Here is an 18,659-nt window from a genome sequence, read left to right on the forward strand (position 1 = left end):
ATTAGAATTAAAATTTGAGTAAATTTAATGGGACTGGGAAACACTGACAACCGAAAAGTCTCCAAAACAGCACAGGACAGAAAGGAGACAACAAAGTCAAAGAGTTTCTGTCCACTGTATCCATTTTCTTCATTTGATCCTAGATCCACAAACTTTGTGTAACTGAGAATAGATGCAAACACTGAATGGAAAACTTCAAGTAAGAAGATGTAGACACGTCCGTCTAATTTGAGCTAGAACTGGAGCCAAGTCATGCCTCTGCTCTTCCCCAGGGGAGCAGGTAACTGGTTAAGGTGAGTGTTGGCTTCTGCTTCAAATCCTGCTCACTGGCTTAACAGCCTCTTTCTTGGAATAATCTCTTAACGTTTATGTACTAATGACCCCAAAGCAGAAAAAAAATTTTTTTAATCTGGGCCTTATAAAGAGATTGGCTTGGCTCGATGACAGTAACTATGATTTTTTTGAAATGGTTTATCAACTCAGGATAGGGTAGGACAACAGCAGCCACTATTAATAGGATATGACTTGATGGAAATTATCCTTAAGCAAGATTATTCTGTCAGTTAAGTTAGGATGGACTCGAGTGGGTAAAAGAATACAGACAGGTCTGTAAAGCTCTTGCTATCCTCTCAAATGTGAGGTGTTGAGGGCCAGAGGCAAATTGCAAAGTGTGTTTAATTTTACATCACTGGATATAAAATTTGAATTAATGATTTGAAGATTACAGTAGAGTACTAGGTTATTTTTTGTAGGGTGGTTTACTTTGTTTTATAACTTGATTATAAATACAAAGTACTATCACATTTTATTTCACTTGACCCTCATGAAAACCTCCCACAGGTCGCAAAGTATGTGTCAGCAACCATGATAAAACATAATATTCTATGAAGCAATTTTAAATTTAATAGGTGTATAGCTTGATTTCTTTGTTTTCTTTAAAGAATTTGCAAGCAAATAAATAGATGCTGTATACCTCAGTCATAGAAACATCAGGGAATGAGTTCTACTAGACAGAAGCTCAAAGAGTTCAGATAAAACTCTCAAGATTATTAAAAAAAAAAACTGAATCTTGATTTGCTCAAATCTTATTTTGAAACAGAGGTCCTGAATTGAGATTTACAGTAATGTCATTTCTGGAATGTAAAAGTCGGTTATTTTCTAACTTGTCTACCCGGTGTTTTTTTCATAGACATTATTTTTACCTTAGATTGGATCTAAGAAACTTTCTTCTTTTGACAACTATGCCTTTAATATATTCAAGTTACAAACGTAGTCTGAATCTTTCAACAATTCTTTTAGGATCTATTTGACTTGATTACTTATATTAGGTTGAAAACTAGCCATTTGCATATATCCACACACGCACTTAACACACATATATCACTTCCAATTTTTAAATTTTAAAACTGTTAAGTTTTTAGTTAATATTACAGGGAGATGAACAATGACTAGAGAAAGTAGGGCACGATAAGTGTGTTTCCTCCATATCAAATCCTAATACTAGAAGCAAAAGTCACACGTTTGGAGGTTTGTTTTACACAGTCCTGTAAACATAGTTTCCATGGTCCCTGTCCACATGGCCTTCCTGCTCTGCCAGGATGAAGAATCCCGCTCTCCACTTGCTGATGTGGTCAGACTAATCAAGTGACTGCAGGAAAGGCACCTTCCTTAGTCAACCTTGTGTCTGCCCTCTGTCCTTGAATCATAGTTACTGGTTTTATGGTCCAGTGCAAATAGTCTTGAACCCTACAGCAGAGACAAGACGCCAGCATTGGATGCATCATAAACCGAGCAGTCAAGCCCCGCCCCCCCGCCCCCATACCACAGGGTTTCTTTTTGAGTGGCGATGAGCTATAAGTCAAAGCCATGAAAAGAGGACCTTCATTCTGACCTAGGATGGGTGACACCTCAAAGGTGTTTCTTCTTTTCTTCCACAACTGCATGGGAAACCTTGGGACGGTTACTTGGACAGGCCACCTCTAAGTAGCAACAGAGGTGACACTCTCAGATGAAACACTGCACCCATGCTGTCAATGGCCGACTCCTAAATTCATCCCTCAGCCACGCGCTCCAGCCGGAACGCCCAGAAACCACAGGGTCCTTAATCCATTCCAGCAACAGCGCCAATTTTTGGAAGCCAGAGAGGCCGGATGGCACCGGGGCGCGGGTTCCTGCCTCTTCCAGGCCGCACGCCGAAATCAAACGAGGCGCAGACTCGCTGCTGCCCGTAGAGCGCGCGCTCCACTCCCTCTGCCGACCTCACTGCGGGCGGGGCCGCCTCGAGGCAGCCGGGAAAGGCAGGCAGAGGAGGAAGAGACGCGGGAGGAGCGCTCTGCGCAGGCGCGCGGCGCCCCGCCTCCCTAGCGTCGGCTCCAGGGCGGGCGGCGCGGGCCCTCCCACTTTCGCCCGCGCCGCCTCACGGCCCCGGCCCTCGCTTCACCCCGACGCCCCGGCGTGCGCGTCCTCCCGCCGGCCTGCAGGCCCGGGGCCTCCGCCTGCCAGCCCGCCGCTGCTCTTCGCGGCCCCGGCTCGCGTTCACGCTGTCGCCCGGGCCGGCGCGGCCGCGGGCAACCGCTCCCCCTCCCACACCTACCCCGTCCCCTCCCCGCCTTTTCCGCCCTCGCGTCCCCCTCCCTCGGCCAGCCGCCGCTGCTCCAGATGAGGTGATGGCAACGGCCAACTTCGGCAAGATCCAGATCGGGATTTACGTGGAGATCAAGCGGAGCGATGGTGAGCCTCGCCGCCGCCCCTGCCGCCCGGGCCCCGCATTCGGGCGTGCACGGAGAGGACGCGGGCGCCGGCTGCCTCATTGATTACTCCGCCGCGCAGTGGGGGCGGGAAGGCGGCGGCGGCCGCGGCGGCGCTTTTGTGTGTGGCGTGTGTGCGAGTGAGGCCAGCTTGGGGTCCGCCCCGGGTGCCGCTGCAGTGCCGGGGCGGGGAGGGGCCCTTCGGGGGGCTGGGCCGGGGGAGGCCGGCGGGGAAGGGCCCGGGTGTAGCGAGCTGCGTCTCTGGGGGCTTCGGGCGGGCGCGCTGGCGGGTCCCGGGCCGGGAGCCCTCGCTCCTCCCGCGATCTCCATCCTCCCCGGGGACGCCAGCCCGGGGGGTGGGGGCAGCGGGCTCCGTTAGGGTTGACCCAGCCTTGCGTCTCACCCCGGCCTTTTCATTTTCCGGCCTCATCTCTGCGGGGGTGGGGAGAGCGTGAAGACCAGAGATTTCAGTATTTAGGGAACCGACTGCTGGTTCCAGGCTGAGGTGGGGGAGAAAGGCCAACCCCGCTGGTATAAAGTGTCTGGCTGTCACGTTTCTTCGTCTGTCGTTTATCGAGCATGCCTCTTTCTTTTTTGCTAGTCCCTTCCTTGGAAGAAGGATGCGGAGCTTGTCGTGCTCGGCCATGAATAAGGGTGCGGGTATAAATGGGGAGAAGTATTCGATAAGCTTCTCAAAGGTGATGAGGCTGAAAGGGAAGGAGCGGGATGAGCCTAGTCAGTGCGAGGCACTACTGAGAGGGTGGGGCTGGGGGACCGTCTGTTGATATTTTCACACCCTCCGGAGAGGTAACCTAGAGGAAAGTGTAAGAAGAGGTGGAGTCACGGGCTTAATTAAAATTAGAAAGAGAGAGAAAGCCCTAGGCTTCTGTATCTTTCTGTAGGTTTCTCTTGGGGAAAATGTTTTATGTCACTAGCCAGCCAGGCTTGGAAATAATTTATATTGTAAAGGAGAAAACGCATGGAGGGGGATAAATTATTTTCTTTCAATCCAAACATTGAAGAAAGCAGAGGTGTGTAATATCGAGAGGTGTGCGGTGTTCCTTATACCGTACCTTTAATTTGTGGCTTATTATCATTTAGCCTAGTCGGTGGTAACTGTTGCTGGTACATCCACACCCTCTTGGTTTCTACCAGGTTTGACCAAGTTATGTGAAGCTGAGATTGACTTTCATGTTATCTATGTGATGTATTGGAAGACCTTGTATAGCTGATGATTTTTTCCCCTTCGTTATATTTGACATAATTTGTGTTAACAACTGGAAGCATTATTATCCTGTATGTGAGAAGATGAATTATACCACTTAGAGCTTTAGAAGTTACCAGCAACACTAGTGGGAAAGAGATGTCTCTTTTACTTGGGTTGGGGTTTCTTTATATTTTCTCTTCAAATAACTTTTCTTAAGCAGTGCTGTTAACTGCAGTTTCTTTTTTAGGTAAATGCAGGTTCACCGTATACTAGCAAAAGTAGGGTTTATATATTATTTTAAATTTGGGGGAGGAGCATAAAAATGTGTAAGTTCTTTACATTCTAAGCCTTTGACTATGATTATAGGTGTTACTGTAGAATCTATCAGAAGTATCATGATATTTGAAAGGTTTGGATAATTTTATATTTTCTGGGGTAATATCTTTTTATTTAAACGTATCGGACTGGAAACAATTTTGGTTTGTGGGGGGGGGGTGGTTCTAGGATAGAGGCTTTTAATACTCTTTCTGCCTTAACCTTCTGCCTGTACTAGAAACCCAGACATGTAAGAGCTTTGTGTTCTTACATAAGTGCAAGTAACCTAAAATCACATTTCAAAGCAGTTTGCCCTTGAGACATAATGGAAATCATTATAATGTATATCATCTTAACTTATAGTCATGTACATATTTGTGCTCCTCAGATGCATGGTAGGGTTGAAGGTAGCAGATAAGGAGAGAGCTTGAAAAGAAGGGAATGATCATTTGCATTGGGTGGTGGTGTTTCACAGTAGAAATTGATGTCTGGGAGGCTCCCCTCAAGCTTATGTGTTTTAGATAAACCAGTAGTGGTCATTGTAACAGAAATAAACTCTGTAGTTGGTTGAGCACGAATGTAATGCCTGAGACGGTGGAAACCACACGATGAAGAAGGGCTGCTAGACTGCTGTTAACTGGTGACTTGATGTTTTCCTGCATGCTTGCTAATGGTGATCCTTGTCCTCGTTTCCGAGCATGCTTCTCCCATCCGTTATGTTATATTAAAAGTATATATATTCCCAGGTAACTAAAGTAGACTTGTTACTCTCTTTCAACACCCTGCTCAAAACTAATCCCTGCTAAGTCTTCATTGATTACTAAAGCTGGATGGCCAGTCAGCCACTGAATTCCTAAGTCATTAGGAGACTCATGAGACAGCATATTTCCTTAAGTATTAATATTTGGGTACATTTTTCTCAATATTATGTTTTCAAACTGACCAGACGAGGGGTAGTGTGGAGAACGCAATTAAGGGATGACAGCCTCCCCATGCCCACTTCAACCAGAGCCAGAGCATCAAGGAATTTTAAATTCCCTGAATTCATCTGCGTATCCCATCGTGTTCCTAGCTGAGTTCCTTGTATTTAGTTTTTGAGCAAATCATTCATTATTGGATTTTGGTTTTCGAACATTATTTTAATTAACCATTAAGATGAAGTCTTACCTGGAAGGGAGACCCTTGCCTCTGTGCTCATCCTGTGAGCCACTTCCCTCTCTACCCCCCATGCCCACCACACCTCATACAGGCCTCTTATTCAAGATTCCCAGAGTTGATTGAAACTGAGTGATCTGTGAAGGCTTGCTGACTCTTTTGGTATTCTAAGATTAGAAGTGACAGAGGTTAGGCTTGGACTCCTCAGATTATCCCTAGCCACAGGAGATAACCTGGTGTGAAATTGGACTGGTTTCTGGAAATGAACACTCATGTTTATTTTCTTGCATGTGTCTTCCTATTATCTTTCTGATTCAGTTTCTTTTTGGAATCTAATGACCCTGAGAACTGCAGTCTTAACTGTTGTGTAACTAGGTAGTTTTCATTGGGAGACGCACCCGCTCCCCCCCAAAAAAAACACCGTGCACTGTTAAAACATTCCTTATTCGTTCTACAGTAGCTGTGACTATCGTTTGGGGGCTGGGGGAGTGATGAGATATGTTTTGAATATTTTGAAGCTGCAGCTATGATGGGATTGTTCTTTGGGGTCTCTTAGTCACAGGGTTGATAAATGTGATCTGAAGAGAATCATACACTATTTCAACCAGACAGATCCTTGGAGATGATCCAGTTCTCATTCTTATAGATGTGGAAACTGAGTCCCCAGTCACTATAAGTGAGTTGTCTAGATTCATACACCTTCATACAGTGGCAGCCAGGAACCTGGCTTACATAGCATAGAAACCATACTATCAAGAACTGTGACAGTAGAGGAAGAATTCTCTATTATTTGGGAACCATATACAGCTTTCTACAGCCCAGTAAAGATGTAGGAAATTGCTTCTCACTCATGGGAAAGCCACTAGAGAGCAGTATTATAGAGCCCAATTGGAATGATCCAGTAAAAACTGTTATGGTATGTTTACTAGAAGGTCATAAAACTCAGAATTGTGGGAGAAAAAATATTCCTGTGTCTTAATTAAATGGTGAAAAGAGTGCTTTAATTAAGCATCTGAAATCGGAGGAAAGTGAAGATTTCAAAGGACCCATCAGGAATCTTTGAGTTTGGGGCAGACAATCTTTAGAAAAGATTTTAATGACTTAATTCTCTACCTACTTTGCCACATATATTCTTCTGCTAGTTCATCTTTACATGTCGTTATATAGCCTTTTGGAGAGCAGACTGAATTTAGGTAATAAAAATGAACCACATAGCAATATAGTTCCTTTTGGTACAGTTATGTGATTTTGATTATGAAGTGGGTAGAATGGAGGAAATTGTGGACTAGTGATTTCTTTTTACATGGTGATTAGCATGATGATGGTTCCATATATATATATATATATATATATATTTTAGGTCTTCATAGTTTTCCAAATAGGTTATCTAATTGGATCCTCACAGAAACCCTATGAGGTAAGTAGGGTAGGGAGTGGCAGATTAATTGTTTTATAGGTGAAGAATGTGAGGCTGGATTACTTGCAAAATCACATGGTTAATTAGAGGCATAGCCTGGACCAAAACCTAAGTCCTTTTACTCCTAGCTCTTTACTAGCTCCCTTTACTCCTAGCTCTCTTCAAATGCTGGCAAATGTTTGCTGATGATGGTATGAAGTTGATCACTTTGTGTACTTTGATTTTTTTTTTTCTTTTTTGAGATATGAAAGCCCCTTTTGCTCAGATAACCTACAATGAATAATGTTTCTTAAATTTGCCCTATTGGTGAGATCAAATTGATGTCTGATATTTTATTAACTATAAGCATTAAGATTCAGCAATCTAAGGCTTTAAAGCCCTTTTCAATAGTCAATCACTTGTTGCTTCCAGAACTACCACAGAAAGAAATCTATATTCATTGCCTAGTCACTTGATTCTTATGACAGAAATTTTGGAACTGTGGGGAAAGGCACGTTAACAAGGTTAACTTGTTTGTGTGTCAAAAATCTAGAGAAAATAGCAAAGAGCCAGTTAAGCTTGTGTCCCTTCAAATAGGGAAGGAGGCACAAGTGTGGAAAATCCAGAAAAAGATTCCTTGAGAGATCATCCAGACCCATTCTTTCTAGTCACAAGTATACTTGTCATTAATATTACATTAATTTTTTGCAAAGCTTAATTTTTGGAATTAACCACCAACTTTGCTTTTAACACCTCTATCCTGTAACCTAAAATAATCTTTTAAGGTGTTTATTTGTTTTGATATTGTAGTTTTGAGCTTGAGAATAGATAAAATTTTAAGCCCTGAGTAAAACTAATTTTCACTCTTCTGGTCCAATTGTGGAGCAAGTGTGGGAAGGTTGCTCTTCTATCACACACTAGCTGTTTTCATTAAAGTAGTACTAATGGTATTGTAGTGCCTAAGTGAAAATAGACATTAGAACCTCACCATATTAAATATTTAAGTGCTTGATTACACATAGTGGATGTTGTGCCATGTACGAGAACTAAATACAAGTTCATGGTGATTGGGATTTGTCTAGTGAAAACTTATGCAAAATGAAATGGAGTATCATTTCATTGTTGGTTAACCTTAAGTTTAACTTTTTGCTTCTATCTCCCAAGAGTAGAATGAGGGGAGAGGTGTCCCTTTTAAAAGTTGTGCTTCTAAGTCTAGTCCTGGTCTTTCCCATTTTGGGTACTGCTTGTTTTTCTCACTACCTACCTACTGCAATCAAGCTTGCAGTTCAAATGGGCATTTATTAGGGTGTGAAAGTATTTTGGTGTATAGACCTTAAGTCATATCATGTCATATCACAAAATAATGTGACATTATGTCATATCACAAAATAATGTGATCTCATAATTCTGTTTTCTTATTATAGAGTTAATTAAGTATACTTTTGTTAACAGTCTGTTAAATATAGGTCATTCTGATATGTGTTGGAGATACAAAAAAAGAATAAGATACACACACTTCCTGCCCTCAGAAACAAATGATTGATAACAAAGTATGATTAGTACTGATAGAACTATGCCATTCTGTGTGTACATCATTACCGCTTACCTTTTTAGGTTTAGACTCTTTAGACTCTTGAAGTTATGAGTCTTCTGGATGGAAAATACATGTCATACATGCTGTCCTTTTCACCTCCTCTTCCCATGACCAATATCCATTATCTCTCGTGGCATGCTTTCCTGATAAACCTATATATTCAGTCTCAGAATTCTTCTTAAAATACAGCACCACCAGTCCTGGTAGCCCTTGTCAGTCAATTGAAATTGGCATTATTTGTCATTACTGGCCTATTTTCTATTCTCTAATACTCATTTGAGTTTTGACTTTATAACTTTTAACCTTTGTTTTGATACTTAAAGGAATAAGGTTTATTTCATTTTAACTTTCTGGCAGACCAGTCCCTGGCAGCAGATTCCTCTCTAGATATCCTGTGCTGGGGTGCTTGTAAACGCAGGGACCAAGGAAGCAGATAGAGCCAGCTGACGGCGCTTCTGTGTGATCTGGGAACAGCCTCTTCACACAGTGTGGCCAAGGGACTATGAGAGTCAGGCACCTCCCTGGGCTGTATTTTACTTACTTTCAAAGACTTTTTCTCCAGGTTTTTATTGGTTTGGGCATTAATTTTAACCAGATTTCACCTATATAAAATTTTTTAAAGGAAGGGTTGGATCAGGATGGGACATACTTCTGGTGAAATTTGTTGAGTGTCTGTATTATGCAAAGAATGACCCCTTTGATTAGAACCCTTGGCCAGGAGCTGTCTACTCAGCCTCATCCAGATAGCTTGTATCTTCCATACTGCCACTTGAGTTTTGTTTCTTTCTTAAAAAGTGAATCCAGGTGTTAATCTTGATACCTGAAGGGATTTAACATTTGTGCCCTTTATAAGTCAGTTGCTTTGCTAAATCCAGTATCTTGTTTGACTTTCATGACAGCCCTATAATGTAGACAGTATCTTCCCATTTTACAAAAGAGAAACCCTGTGCTCAAGTGTATAAACTACTGTAAAGTGTTTAAGCCTCATGAAGGAGCATTTTTGGATATTTACATTATATATATTGGTCAAGGCTATGTGGTAAGTGTATTTTTGGGATATGGGATATGGATATATTTAGAGAACATATTGGATAAATGTTATGGGAGTTCTGTTTCTAGCCTGGGTAGGGTTCGTGTAGTGGTTCACAGCCCTGACTGCTTCTTAGAATCACCTGTGGGGCTTTGGAGACAAACAGCCAAACATAAACAAGTCCCCACCTATCACTCCTGGTATCTGGGTCCTTTGCCTAGAGATTCTATTTTAATTGGTCTGATATGGAGCCAGGGCCTCAGTATTTTATTTTAAGACATCTCATACGCTGGTGAAACTTAACTTCACACACTGGTGATTTCAGTGTGCACCCAGGGTTGTGATCCATTATTTTAGAAAAAGTAGCATCTCCTAACAGTAATCTGACAAAACCTCATGGCAAGTGAAGTTTTAATGATGGGAGGAAGATGACCAGTAGATTGCCTTGGGGGGAAGGAGGCATTCTAGGCCTGTGGCACAACATGTGAGCTGGAAATGGAGGGCTGTCAGGTAAAGGGCATTTAAAACAGGCATACCAGAGGGTGATAGATGAGGAAAGGAAGGAAGGAGGAGTAATCTGGGACACCTTATTAAAGACTTGGCAACGAAGGTAAGGTAAGGCATCTTGGAATTAATTTCTAGGACACTTGGAAACTACTGTAGGACTTCATCTCCTAAGAGCAGTAATAGGAGTTAGCTAGTGATTAGTGATAGATTAGAGGGAGAGTATTACTGAAAATGAGAGCTATCAAGGATAAGATTGCATTAGTCAAGGAGGGTAAGCTGTGGTTAAGGAACAGATGAAATACAGAACACTGTAAAAAGAATTGATGCTATAGGCAATATATCACTTGTGCTGAATAAAGGGCAGATGTGTTGAAAGGAATGGACTTAACATTTGGGAAGGCTGAGTGTCGGTTATAAAATTTCTTCAATCTGTTTAATCAAGCTAATCCTATTCACGAATACAGCCTAGAGGACTGCAGAGCCAGTGTACAATGTGCTATCAAAGAGCATCCAACTCAAGACTGTTCATAGTTTTTGCCACTAGTATCTTAAAAATAAGTGAGTCTAAGGTATGGGTCACTTCCAATAAATGTTTATATGTAGATCAGGAATTTACTTAAGCTGTAACGCTTTGCCTACTTAAGAAGGCTCAGTTATAGTATATTAGCCAAGACCCTCTCAGAACTCCTAGAAGAGAATGGGAAGGAAAAACAGTACTTAAAGGATCTGGCTTCGGCTCTTTAAGGGATGGAGTGTTTTGATTCTTAAAATGCAGCTGCTCTCCTTTACTTCTCCTTTGCTCTTATTTTTGGCCTATTTTTTTCTGCCCTGGCTTTTGCCTTCCCTTTTCATCCTCAAGATTCTGAATGTCATTTCAGCATTTAGAATCTCTTAACTACTATTTGCAATTTAGGGCTTAAAAATGGGTAAGCAAAGGATGAGTAGACAGAGCCCAGTGGATTTTTAGGGCAGTGAAATTATTCCTTATGATACTGTAATGGTGAATACATGTTGTAAATTTGTCAAAACTCAAAGAAGATACACCACCAAGAATGCACTCTAATGTAAAATATGTACTTTGAGTATTAATGACGTGTCAGTATAGGTTCGTTGATTGTAATAAGTGTACCCCGTGTGGGATGTTGATAGCATGGGAGGCTGTGGGTATGTGGGGACAGGGGATATATGGGAAATTTCTGTACCTTCTGTCTAATTTTGCCACGAACCTAAAACTGCTCTTTAAAAAAATCTACTTTTAAAAGGGAGGGAGGTATGCAAACTTTGGATGTTAAAAGTCAGAGCTACTCTAGAAATAATGGACCAACTAGTGACAAGAATTTATAATATTTTAAGAATCAGGATCAACCCAGTAGGGTTGCAGTTAAGGTAAATTTTTGCTCTTCAGTTTTGTTATGCTTAGTCTGTTGGCCAATATGAGATACTTAGGGTTTGCTGACGAAATTTTTAAATGAGCTGTAGTGCAATGAGAGGATTCAGGTAAGCTTAGCAACTTTACCTCCATCTCTTTACTTTGGCCCATGGACATTTTGAGTTTATAGCTCAAATAGCATGACAATGTCCAAGCATTGTATTAGAAGCTTCATCCTTGAAATTGGCCAGGGTTTAGTTTAAACAAGAGTTTACCTGTTCTAGTTAAACTATAGGTAATTCTTGATGTAAGATATGCATATGAAATCTAATTATGTCATCCTATGAAAAGTGAGTTGGGAATGCAAACAGCATTAAATTTTGCGGGGTGGGGAAGGTAGTATTTTTAAGCCTGTAGTTTACTATGGACTGCTAAAGAGAAATGGATATAGTGATTTACCTATATGGTTTTTAGGAAATTAGAACCAATTTGAGGCCCTAATTAATGAGGTAAGTCTTAGAATTTAGCCACAGACAGCTCTCTGATGAAATACTGCTATTGGTCAAAACTTGCTTATATTTCTACAGTGAGGAAATTGACTTGTCCAAGGTCATACATAAAGTAGCAAATATGAGATCAGAACATAGATTATCTGCCTCTAAAGTCCTGTACATTCTAATTCCTTTAGAGTTCTTTGTGTACTATGAATGTTCCAGGCATTGGAAGTCAGGTCATTAAATAATACTTTCTTTTTTTTTTTCTATAGTATAGATTGCCTTCAGGTGTTTTTATGAATCCAGCTAGCGTTTGCAGCATGACCATTATTATGAGTCCCTTCATCTGATGCCTTTGAGGGAATAGATACAGGACTTTCCCCTAGAAAAGGCTACTTTGTCAGTTACAACAGAATATTAAATAGCTATTGTACTCAATGCAGGTACTCTGGCTATATAATTTCTTTTGAAAAAAAAGTTCTAGGGACTTTCTTAGCGGTCCAGTGGTTAAGATGCTGAGCTTCCAGTGCAGGGGGCATGGGTTCGATCCCTGGTCGGGGGACTAAGATCCTACATGCCGCGCGGCCAAAAAAAAAAAAAAAGTTCTAGACTATTCGAGTCTGTCTGCATTGCCTAAGTTTAGGCCCTCGCTCCCAGATTTTCCAAAGTTTGGACAAGTACATACGCTAGCATGTGAAAGAATGCTTCTTATTAGATGAGCAACTTTATTGTCAGGAAAATACAATATTAGACCTACTTGCTAGGAGTCCACTGGTATTATTGATGAATTGGGGGGCCTGTCTAGATTCAATGATCTTTATTTTTATGAAACTGTTCTTTGAAATTGTTTTCGGATAATATGTGTGTTGCATTTTTACAAATTTTTTTCCAGTTATAGGTGATATTGAGAGTTGATTACAGTATGGCCCTAGACGTTGGGATGTAGTTTTATTGAGTGATACACATCAGAAAGTCTACAAACAATAAATGCTGGAGAGGGTATGGAGAAACGGGAACCCTCCTACACTATTGGTGGGAATGTAAATTCGTGCAGCCACTATGGAAAACAGTATGGAGTTTCCTTAAAAAACTAAAAATTAACACAACATTGTAAATCAACTATACTTCATTTAAAAAAAACAAAACGAAACTGAAAGTAGAGTTACCATATGACCCAGCAATCCCACTCCTGTGCGTATATCCAGAAAAGGCAAAAACTCTAATTTGATGCATCCCAGTGTTCATAGCAGCACTATTTACAATAGCCAAGACATGGAAGCAATCTAAGTGTCCATAAACAGATGAATGGTTAAAGAAGGGGGTGTGTGTGTGTGTATACACACAGAATGGAATATTAATCAGCCATAAAAGAGAATGAAATATTGCCATTTGCAGCAACTTGGATGGACCTAGAAATTAACATACTGGGGAATTCCCTGGCGGTCCAGTGGTTGGGACTCAGTGCTTTCACTGCGGTGTCCTGGGTTCAATCCCTGGTTGGGGAACTAAGATCCCACAAGCCATGCGGCACAGCCAAAAAAAGAAATTATCATACTAAATGAAGTAAGTCAAACAGAGAAAGACAAATATTATATTATATCACTTATATGTGGAATCTAAAAACCAATATAAATGAACTTATTTACAGACTCACAGACATAGAAAAAACTTATGGTTACCACAGGGGAAGGTAGGGGGAGGATAAATTAGGCGTATGGGATTAACAGAAACACTCCACTATATATAAAATAGATAAACAACAAGGATTTACTGTATAGCACAGCGAACTATATTCAATGTCTTGTAATAAGCTATGATGGAAAAGAATCTGAAAAAGAATATATTTGTATGGATAGCAGAATCACTTTGCTGTATACCTGAAACTAGCACAATGTTGTAAATCACCTATAGTTCAGTTAACAAGAAAAGGAAAATTCTTGGTGTAAAACTAAAATGTCACTACGGTTTAAAAAAAAAAAAAAGAGTGATACATTTCTTTTAACCTTACATGCTCTTTTGGATTTAATTAAGAGCCATTTCTTAACTAAATTAAAATTAAATAAAACTTATTTTCCTCCTACTCCTCATACCTTTCCTTCTTAATCTATGCAGTTGCATCCTTATCTCTCCATTTTCTAGATGTTGGTGTTCTTCAGGACTTGGTCCTAATTCTGCAGTACTTCTTGCACAGTATTCTCTCTGGGAGAACTAAATGCTTCTCTTCACCTCAGGCTAGTTGAAGACACATACTGTTTGTATGTCTAATGAATTACTAATTATCTCCAGTTGGATAGCTCATAAATACCTCAAATTCAGCATGTCCAAAATTGAACCCATTCCCCATTCCCCAAATCTGTTTCTTCAGTATCTCTCATTACTTTCATTCACCCTGTTGCCCCAGTCAGAAACCTAGATGTCTTTCTTGACTCCTTGTTCTGTCTTGACCTCGTTTCCTATCATCAGGTTCTCTTCACTGCTCAAGTACCTCTTCAGTCCTTACATTTTTTCCATCCCTCTACTATACTTTGGTCAGGCTAGCATTATGTCTCATCTGTACTGCTGCAACGAATTCCTAATAAATTCTTAAGGTCTCTCTACCTTTGGTTGGTTACTCTTTCAGAATAACCTTTCAAACATGATCACCTGCTTAAAACTTTCTGATAACTTCCTTTACCTCTCTTACCCTTTGAATAAAAAAACCCAGCTCTGTAACATAGGTTACTGTGGACCCTGAACAATCTGACTTTCCTCTCCAGTCTCATTTCTTGCCACTTACCTGAGGCACTCCAGACATTGAGCTCTTAGAACTTGTACCTAACCTATCTAACTGCTGTTGCTCTTTTTTGTGTCTGCTAAACACTTCATCCTTCTTTGATTCCTAGACCAGGATGGGTCCCCTGCTTTATGTTCTCTGAGTCCCCTCTATTTACTCTGTCAGAACACTCATGGGACAGTATTATGTGTTTAATTGTCTCTGGTCAGACTCAAGTTTCAGCATATCCCCAATGCTTAGCAGAGAACCTCCACACCCTTAATAAATTATCTGTTTGCTGAACCAGTGATTAAATGAATATCTAGCTGTGCTGTTCTTTCACTACTCTGTCTATTCAAATTTTGACATTCTGGTAAAAATTGATTTGTGTTCATCCTCCAGGCATCAAGAGTATGACATAACAAAGTATGTGTCATTGCTTTTAACGTATACTTTCTTTTTTAAATTTAATTACCTGTTTTGAATAGCAACGTGTGTAAATGTGTACCTTTTCTCTACAGACGGCACATTGTACACACTGGTGCTTCTTAATTTTATTTTCACTTAATAATAACAACAATATCGTGGAGAACCTTTGAGTACATAAATAACAGTCTCATTCTTTTTCTTTTTTTAATTTTTATTTTATATTGGGAGTATAGTTGATTAACAATGTTGTGTTAGTTTCAGGTGTACAGCAGAGTGTTTTCAGTTATACATGTACATGTATTATTCTTTTTCAAGTTCTTTCCCCATTTAGGTTATTACAGAATATTAAACAGAGTTCCTTGTACTATACAGTAGATCCTTGTTGGTTATCTATTTTAAATATAGCAATGTGTACATGTCAATCCCAAACTCCCAATCTGTCCCTCTCCCCCTTCCTCCCTGGTAACTGTAAATTCGCTAAGTCTGTGAGTCTGTTTCTGTTTTGTAAATAAGTTCATTTCTATCATTTTTTTAGATTCTGCATATAAGCGATATCATATATTTGTCTTTATCTGACTTACTTCACTTACTCATTCTTTTTCATAGCTGCATTTTATTAGTGATTATATATACCACAATTAAGATTATGCCCATTCTGTAGCTACTGTACAGCTAGTACTGTACTGAATAATCTTGAGCTTATGTCATTTTTTACATACATGACTACATCTGTAGGATAAAGTCCTAGAAGGAGAATTGCTGGGTCAGAGAATTGTACATTTTAAATTTTGATAGATCTTGCCAGTTTGCTTCCATAGAGAGTGTGTGAATTTACCTTCCTATCTGCAGAAGTGCCTGTTTCCTCATACCCTTGTCCATACAGTGTACAAACATACGTTTTTGAGGTTTGTTAGCCTGGATTATGAAGTTCATACTGTGCCTATAGAATGTTTTTTTTTTTTTTCTGAAGTTAAATGGCCCTTAAAAGATAACAGGTTTGGGCTTCCCTGGTGGCGCAGTGGTTAAGAATCTGCCTGCCAATGCAGGGGACACGGGTTCCAGCCCTGGTCTGGGAAGATCCCATGTGCCGCGGGGCAACTAAGCCCGTGCGCCACAACTACTGAGCCTGCGCTCTAGAGCCCACGTGCTGCAACTACTGAAAGCCCTCGCGCCTAGAGTCCGTGCTCTGCAACAAAGAGAAGCCACCACTGTGAGAAGCCCGCGCACCGCAGCGACGAGGAGCCCCAGCTCGCCGCAACTAGAGAAAGCCTGCATGCAGCAACGAAGACCCAATGCAGCCAAAAATAAATAAGTAAATTTATTTTTTTTAAAAAAAGGTAACAGGTTTAATTTTTAAAGTGTTTATGAGGTCTGGACATATAATGAAAAACATTCAAGTTCTAGTGTGTGATTATGAGAAGAAAGTAATTTTTTTAATTAAAAAATTTGAAAAATGGACATTATAGTTTTTAACCTAATAAACTTGAGCAGCCTTACTAAATAATAGTTTAGATTGGGAGCTTTGAGACTCTGAATACAGTTAAATAGTTTATGCTAATGAAGTACTTGCCTGTATTTCTATCAGTTTGTACTTAGTTAACTCCCTTAAGTAAATTGTCTCGCTATCGAGGGCAGAATCAATAAACTTAATCTCTATAGAGACAGAAAGTAGATTAGTGATTGCTTATGATTGTTAGTGATTATTGGAGGAAGGGGAGGGTAATAGCTCAAGGATAACAGGGTGTCTTTTTGAGGTGATTAAAATGTTATAAAATTGACTATGGTAATGGTTATAAATATCTGAATATGCTAAAAACATTAAATTGTATGCTTTAAGTGATGAATTGTATGTTATGTGAATTATACCTCAATATTTTTTTTAAACCTTTTCTTAGGCCAAAATGGTGAATTGTTATTTAAATTTGCATTATTACTGGTAAAGGTGAAGTTTTTTCTTTTTTTTTTTTTTTTTTACTAATTGTAATCTCCTCCTATTTCTAAAATGGTTTTCTTGGGCTTGATTGTACTGTGTTATATGAGTTCTCTTCTTTTTGAACTATTCTTCTTAATCTCCTAAATTCATGCTCCTTATCAACTTCTTAAATGTTAATGTTTCCCAGAGTTCTGTCATTGATCATCTCCTATTTCCCTGTGTTCTTTTTAGTTAGTTACCTACTTTTTCAAAAAATTGAGGTGTAATTCACATATCGTGAAATGCACCCTTTTTAGGCAACAAAAGTAAACAAGTGGGACTACATCAAACTAGAAACCTTCTGCACAGCAAAAGAAACCATCAACAAAATGAAAAGACAATCTACGGAATGGGAGAAAATATTTACAAACCATATATCTGATAAGGATTTAATATCCAAAATATTTAAAGAATTTAATAGCAAAAAAGAAATCTGTTTAAAAAATGAGCCAAGGATTTGAACAGACATTTTCCTAAAGAGGACATCTGTATAGATGGCCAGCAGGTACATGAAAAGATGTTCAGTATCACTAATTATTAGGGAAATGCAAATCAAAACTACAATGAGATATCACCTCACCTGTTAGCATGACTATTATCAAAAAGTCAAGGGCTTCCCTGGTGGCGCAGTGGTTGAGAATCTGCCTGCCAATGCAGGGGACACGGGTTCGAGCCCTGGTCTGGGAGGATCCCACATGCCGCGGAGCAACTGGGCCCGTGAGCCACAACTACTGAGCCTGCGCGTCTGGAGCCTGTGCTCCGCAACAAGAGAGGCCGCGATAGTGAGAGGCCCGCGCACTGCGATGAAGAGTGGCCCCCGCTCGCCGCAACTAGAGAAAGCCCTCGCACAGAAACAAAGACCCAACACAGCTAAAAATAAATAAATAAATAAATTAAAAAAAAAAAAAAAGTCAAGAAATAAGTGTTGGTGAGGATGTAGAGAAAAGGAAACCCTTGTGTACTCTTGGTGGGAATGTAAATTGGTGTGGCCACTATGGAAAACAGTATGGAGGTTCCTTAAAAAATTAAAAATAAAACTACCATATGATCTAGCAATTCTACTTCTGCGTATTTGTCCGAAGGAAACAAAATTCTATCTCGAAAAAAATACCTGTATCCCTATGTTCATTGCAACATTTTACAGTAGCCAAGACATGGAATCAACTAAAGTGTCCATCATGGTTGGATGGATAAAGAAGATACAAGGTGTGTGCGTGTATATACGTATACACAATGGAATATTACTCCACCGTAAAAAAAGAATGAAGTCTTGCCTTTTGCAACAACATGGATGGACCTTGAGGGCGCTATGCGAAGTGAAATAAGACAGTGAAAGACAGGTACCATATGATCTCACTTATATGTGAAATCTAAAAACAAAACAAAGCAAAAAGCCAAACTCGGGTGCCTAAAACAGATTGGTAGTTGCTAGAAGTGGGAGGTGGTGGGGTATGAAGGGGTAGGTGAAATGGGAGAAGGGGATCAAAAGGTACAAACTTACAGTTATTCAATAAATGTCATAGGATATAATGTACAGCATGGTGACTATAGTTAATAATACTGTATTGTATATTTGAAAGTTGCTAAGACTGTAGATTTAAAAGTTCTCATCACAAGAAAAAAAATTTGTAGCTGTGTGTGGTGATGGATGTCAACTTATTGTGGTGATCATATCACAATATATACAGATCA

At 40.0% G+C, this 18,659-nt stretch overlaps 1 protein-coding gene across 10 annotated transcripts in view; it reads left to right on the forward strand.

Annotated features, from left to right (window-relative positions):
• The first annotated feature begins 2,434 nt into the window (after nucleotides 1-2,434).
• KIF2A (kinesin family member 2A) overlaps nucleotides 2,435-18,659 on the forward strand; it is a 68,690-nt gene continuing 52,465 nt past the window's right edge. For 2 of the 10 annotated variants that reach the window (XM_082381077.1, XM_082381081.1), the window contains exon 1: nucleotides 2,435-2,730. In XM_082381077.1, the coding sequence (XP_082237203.1) occupies nucleotides 2,667-2,730 (64 nt within the window). In that variant the 5' untranslated portion in view covers nucleotides 2,435-2,666. Of the gene's footprint in view, nucleotides 2,731-15,984; nucleotides 16,308-18,659 lie in introns of those variants that run through there. The other 8 variants (XM_082381078.1, XM_082381079.1, XM_082381084.1 and 5 more) reach the window with 5 other exon arrangements.

Source organism: Balaenoptera borealis, assembly GCF_965194805.1.
Source record: "Balaenoptera borealis genome assembly, chromosome: 2".
Classification (NCBI taxonomy): Eukaryota; Metazoa; Chordata; class Mammalia; order Artiodactyla; family Balaenopteridae; genus Balaenoptera; species Balaenoptera borealis.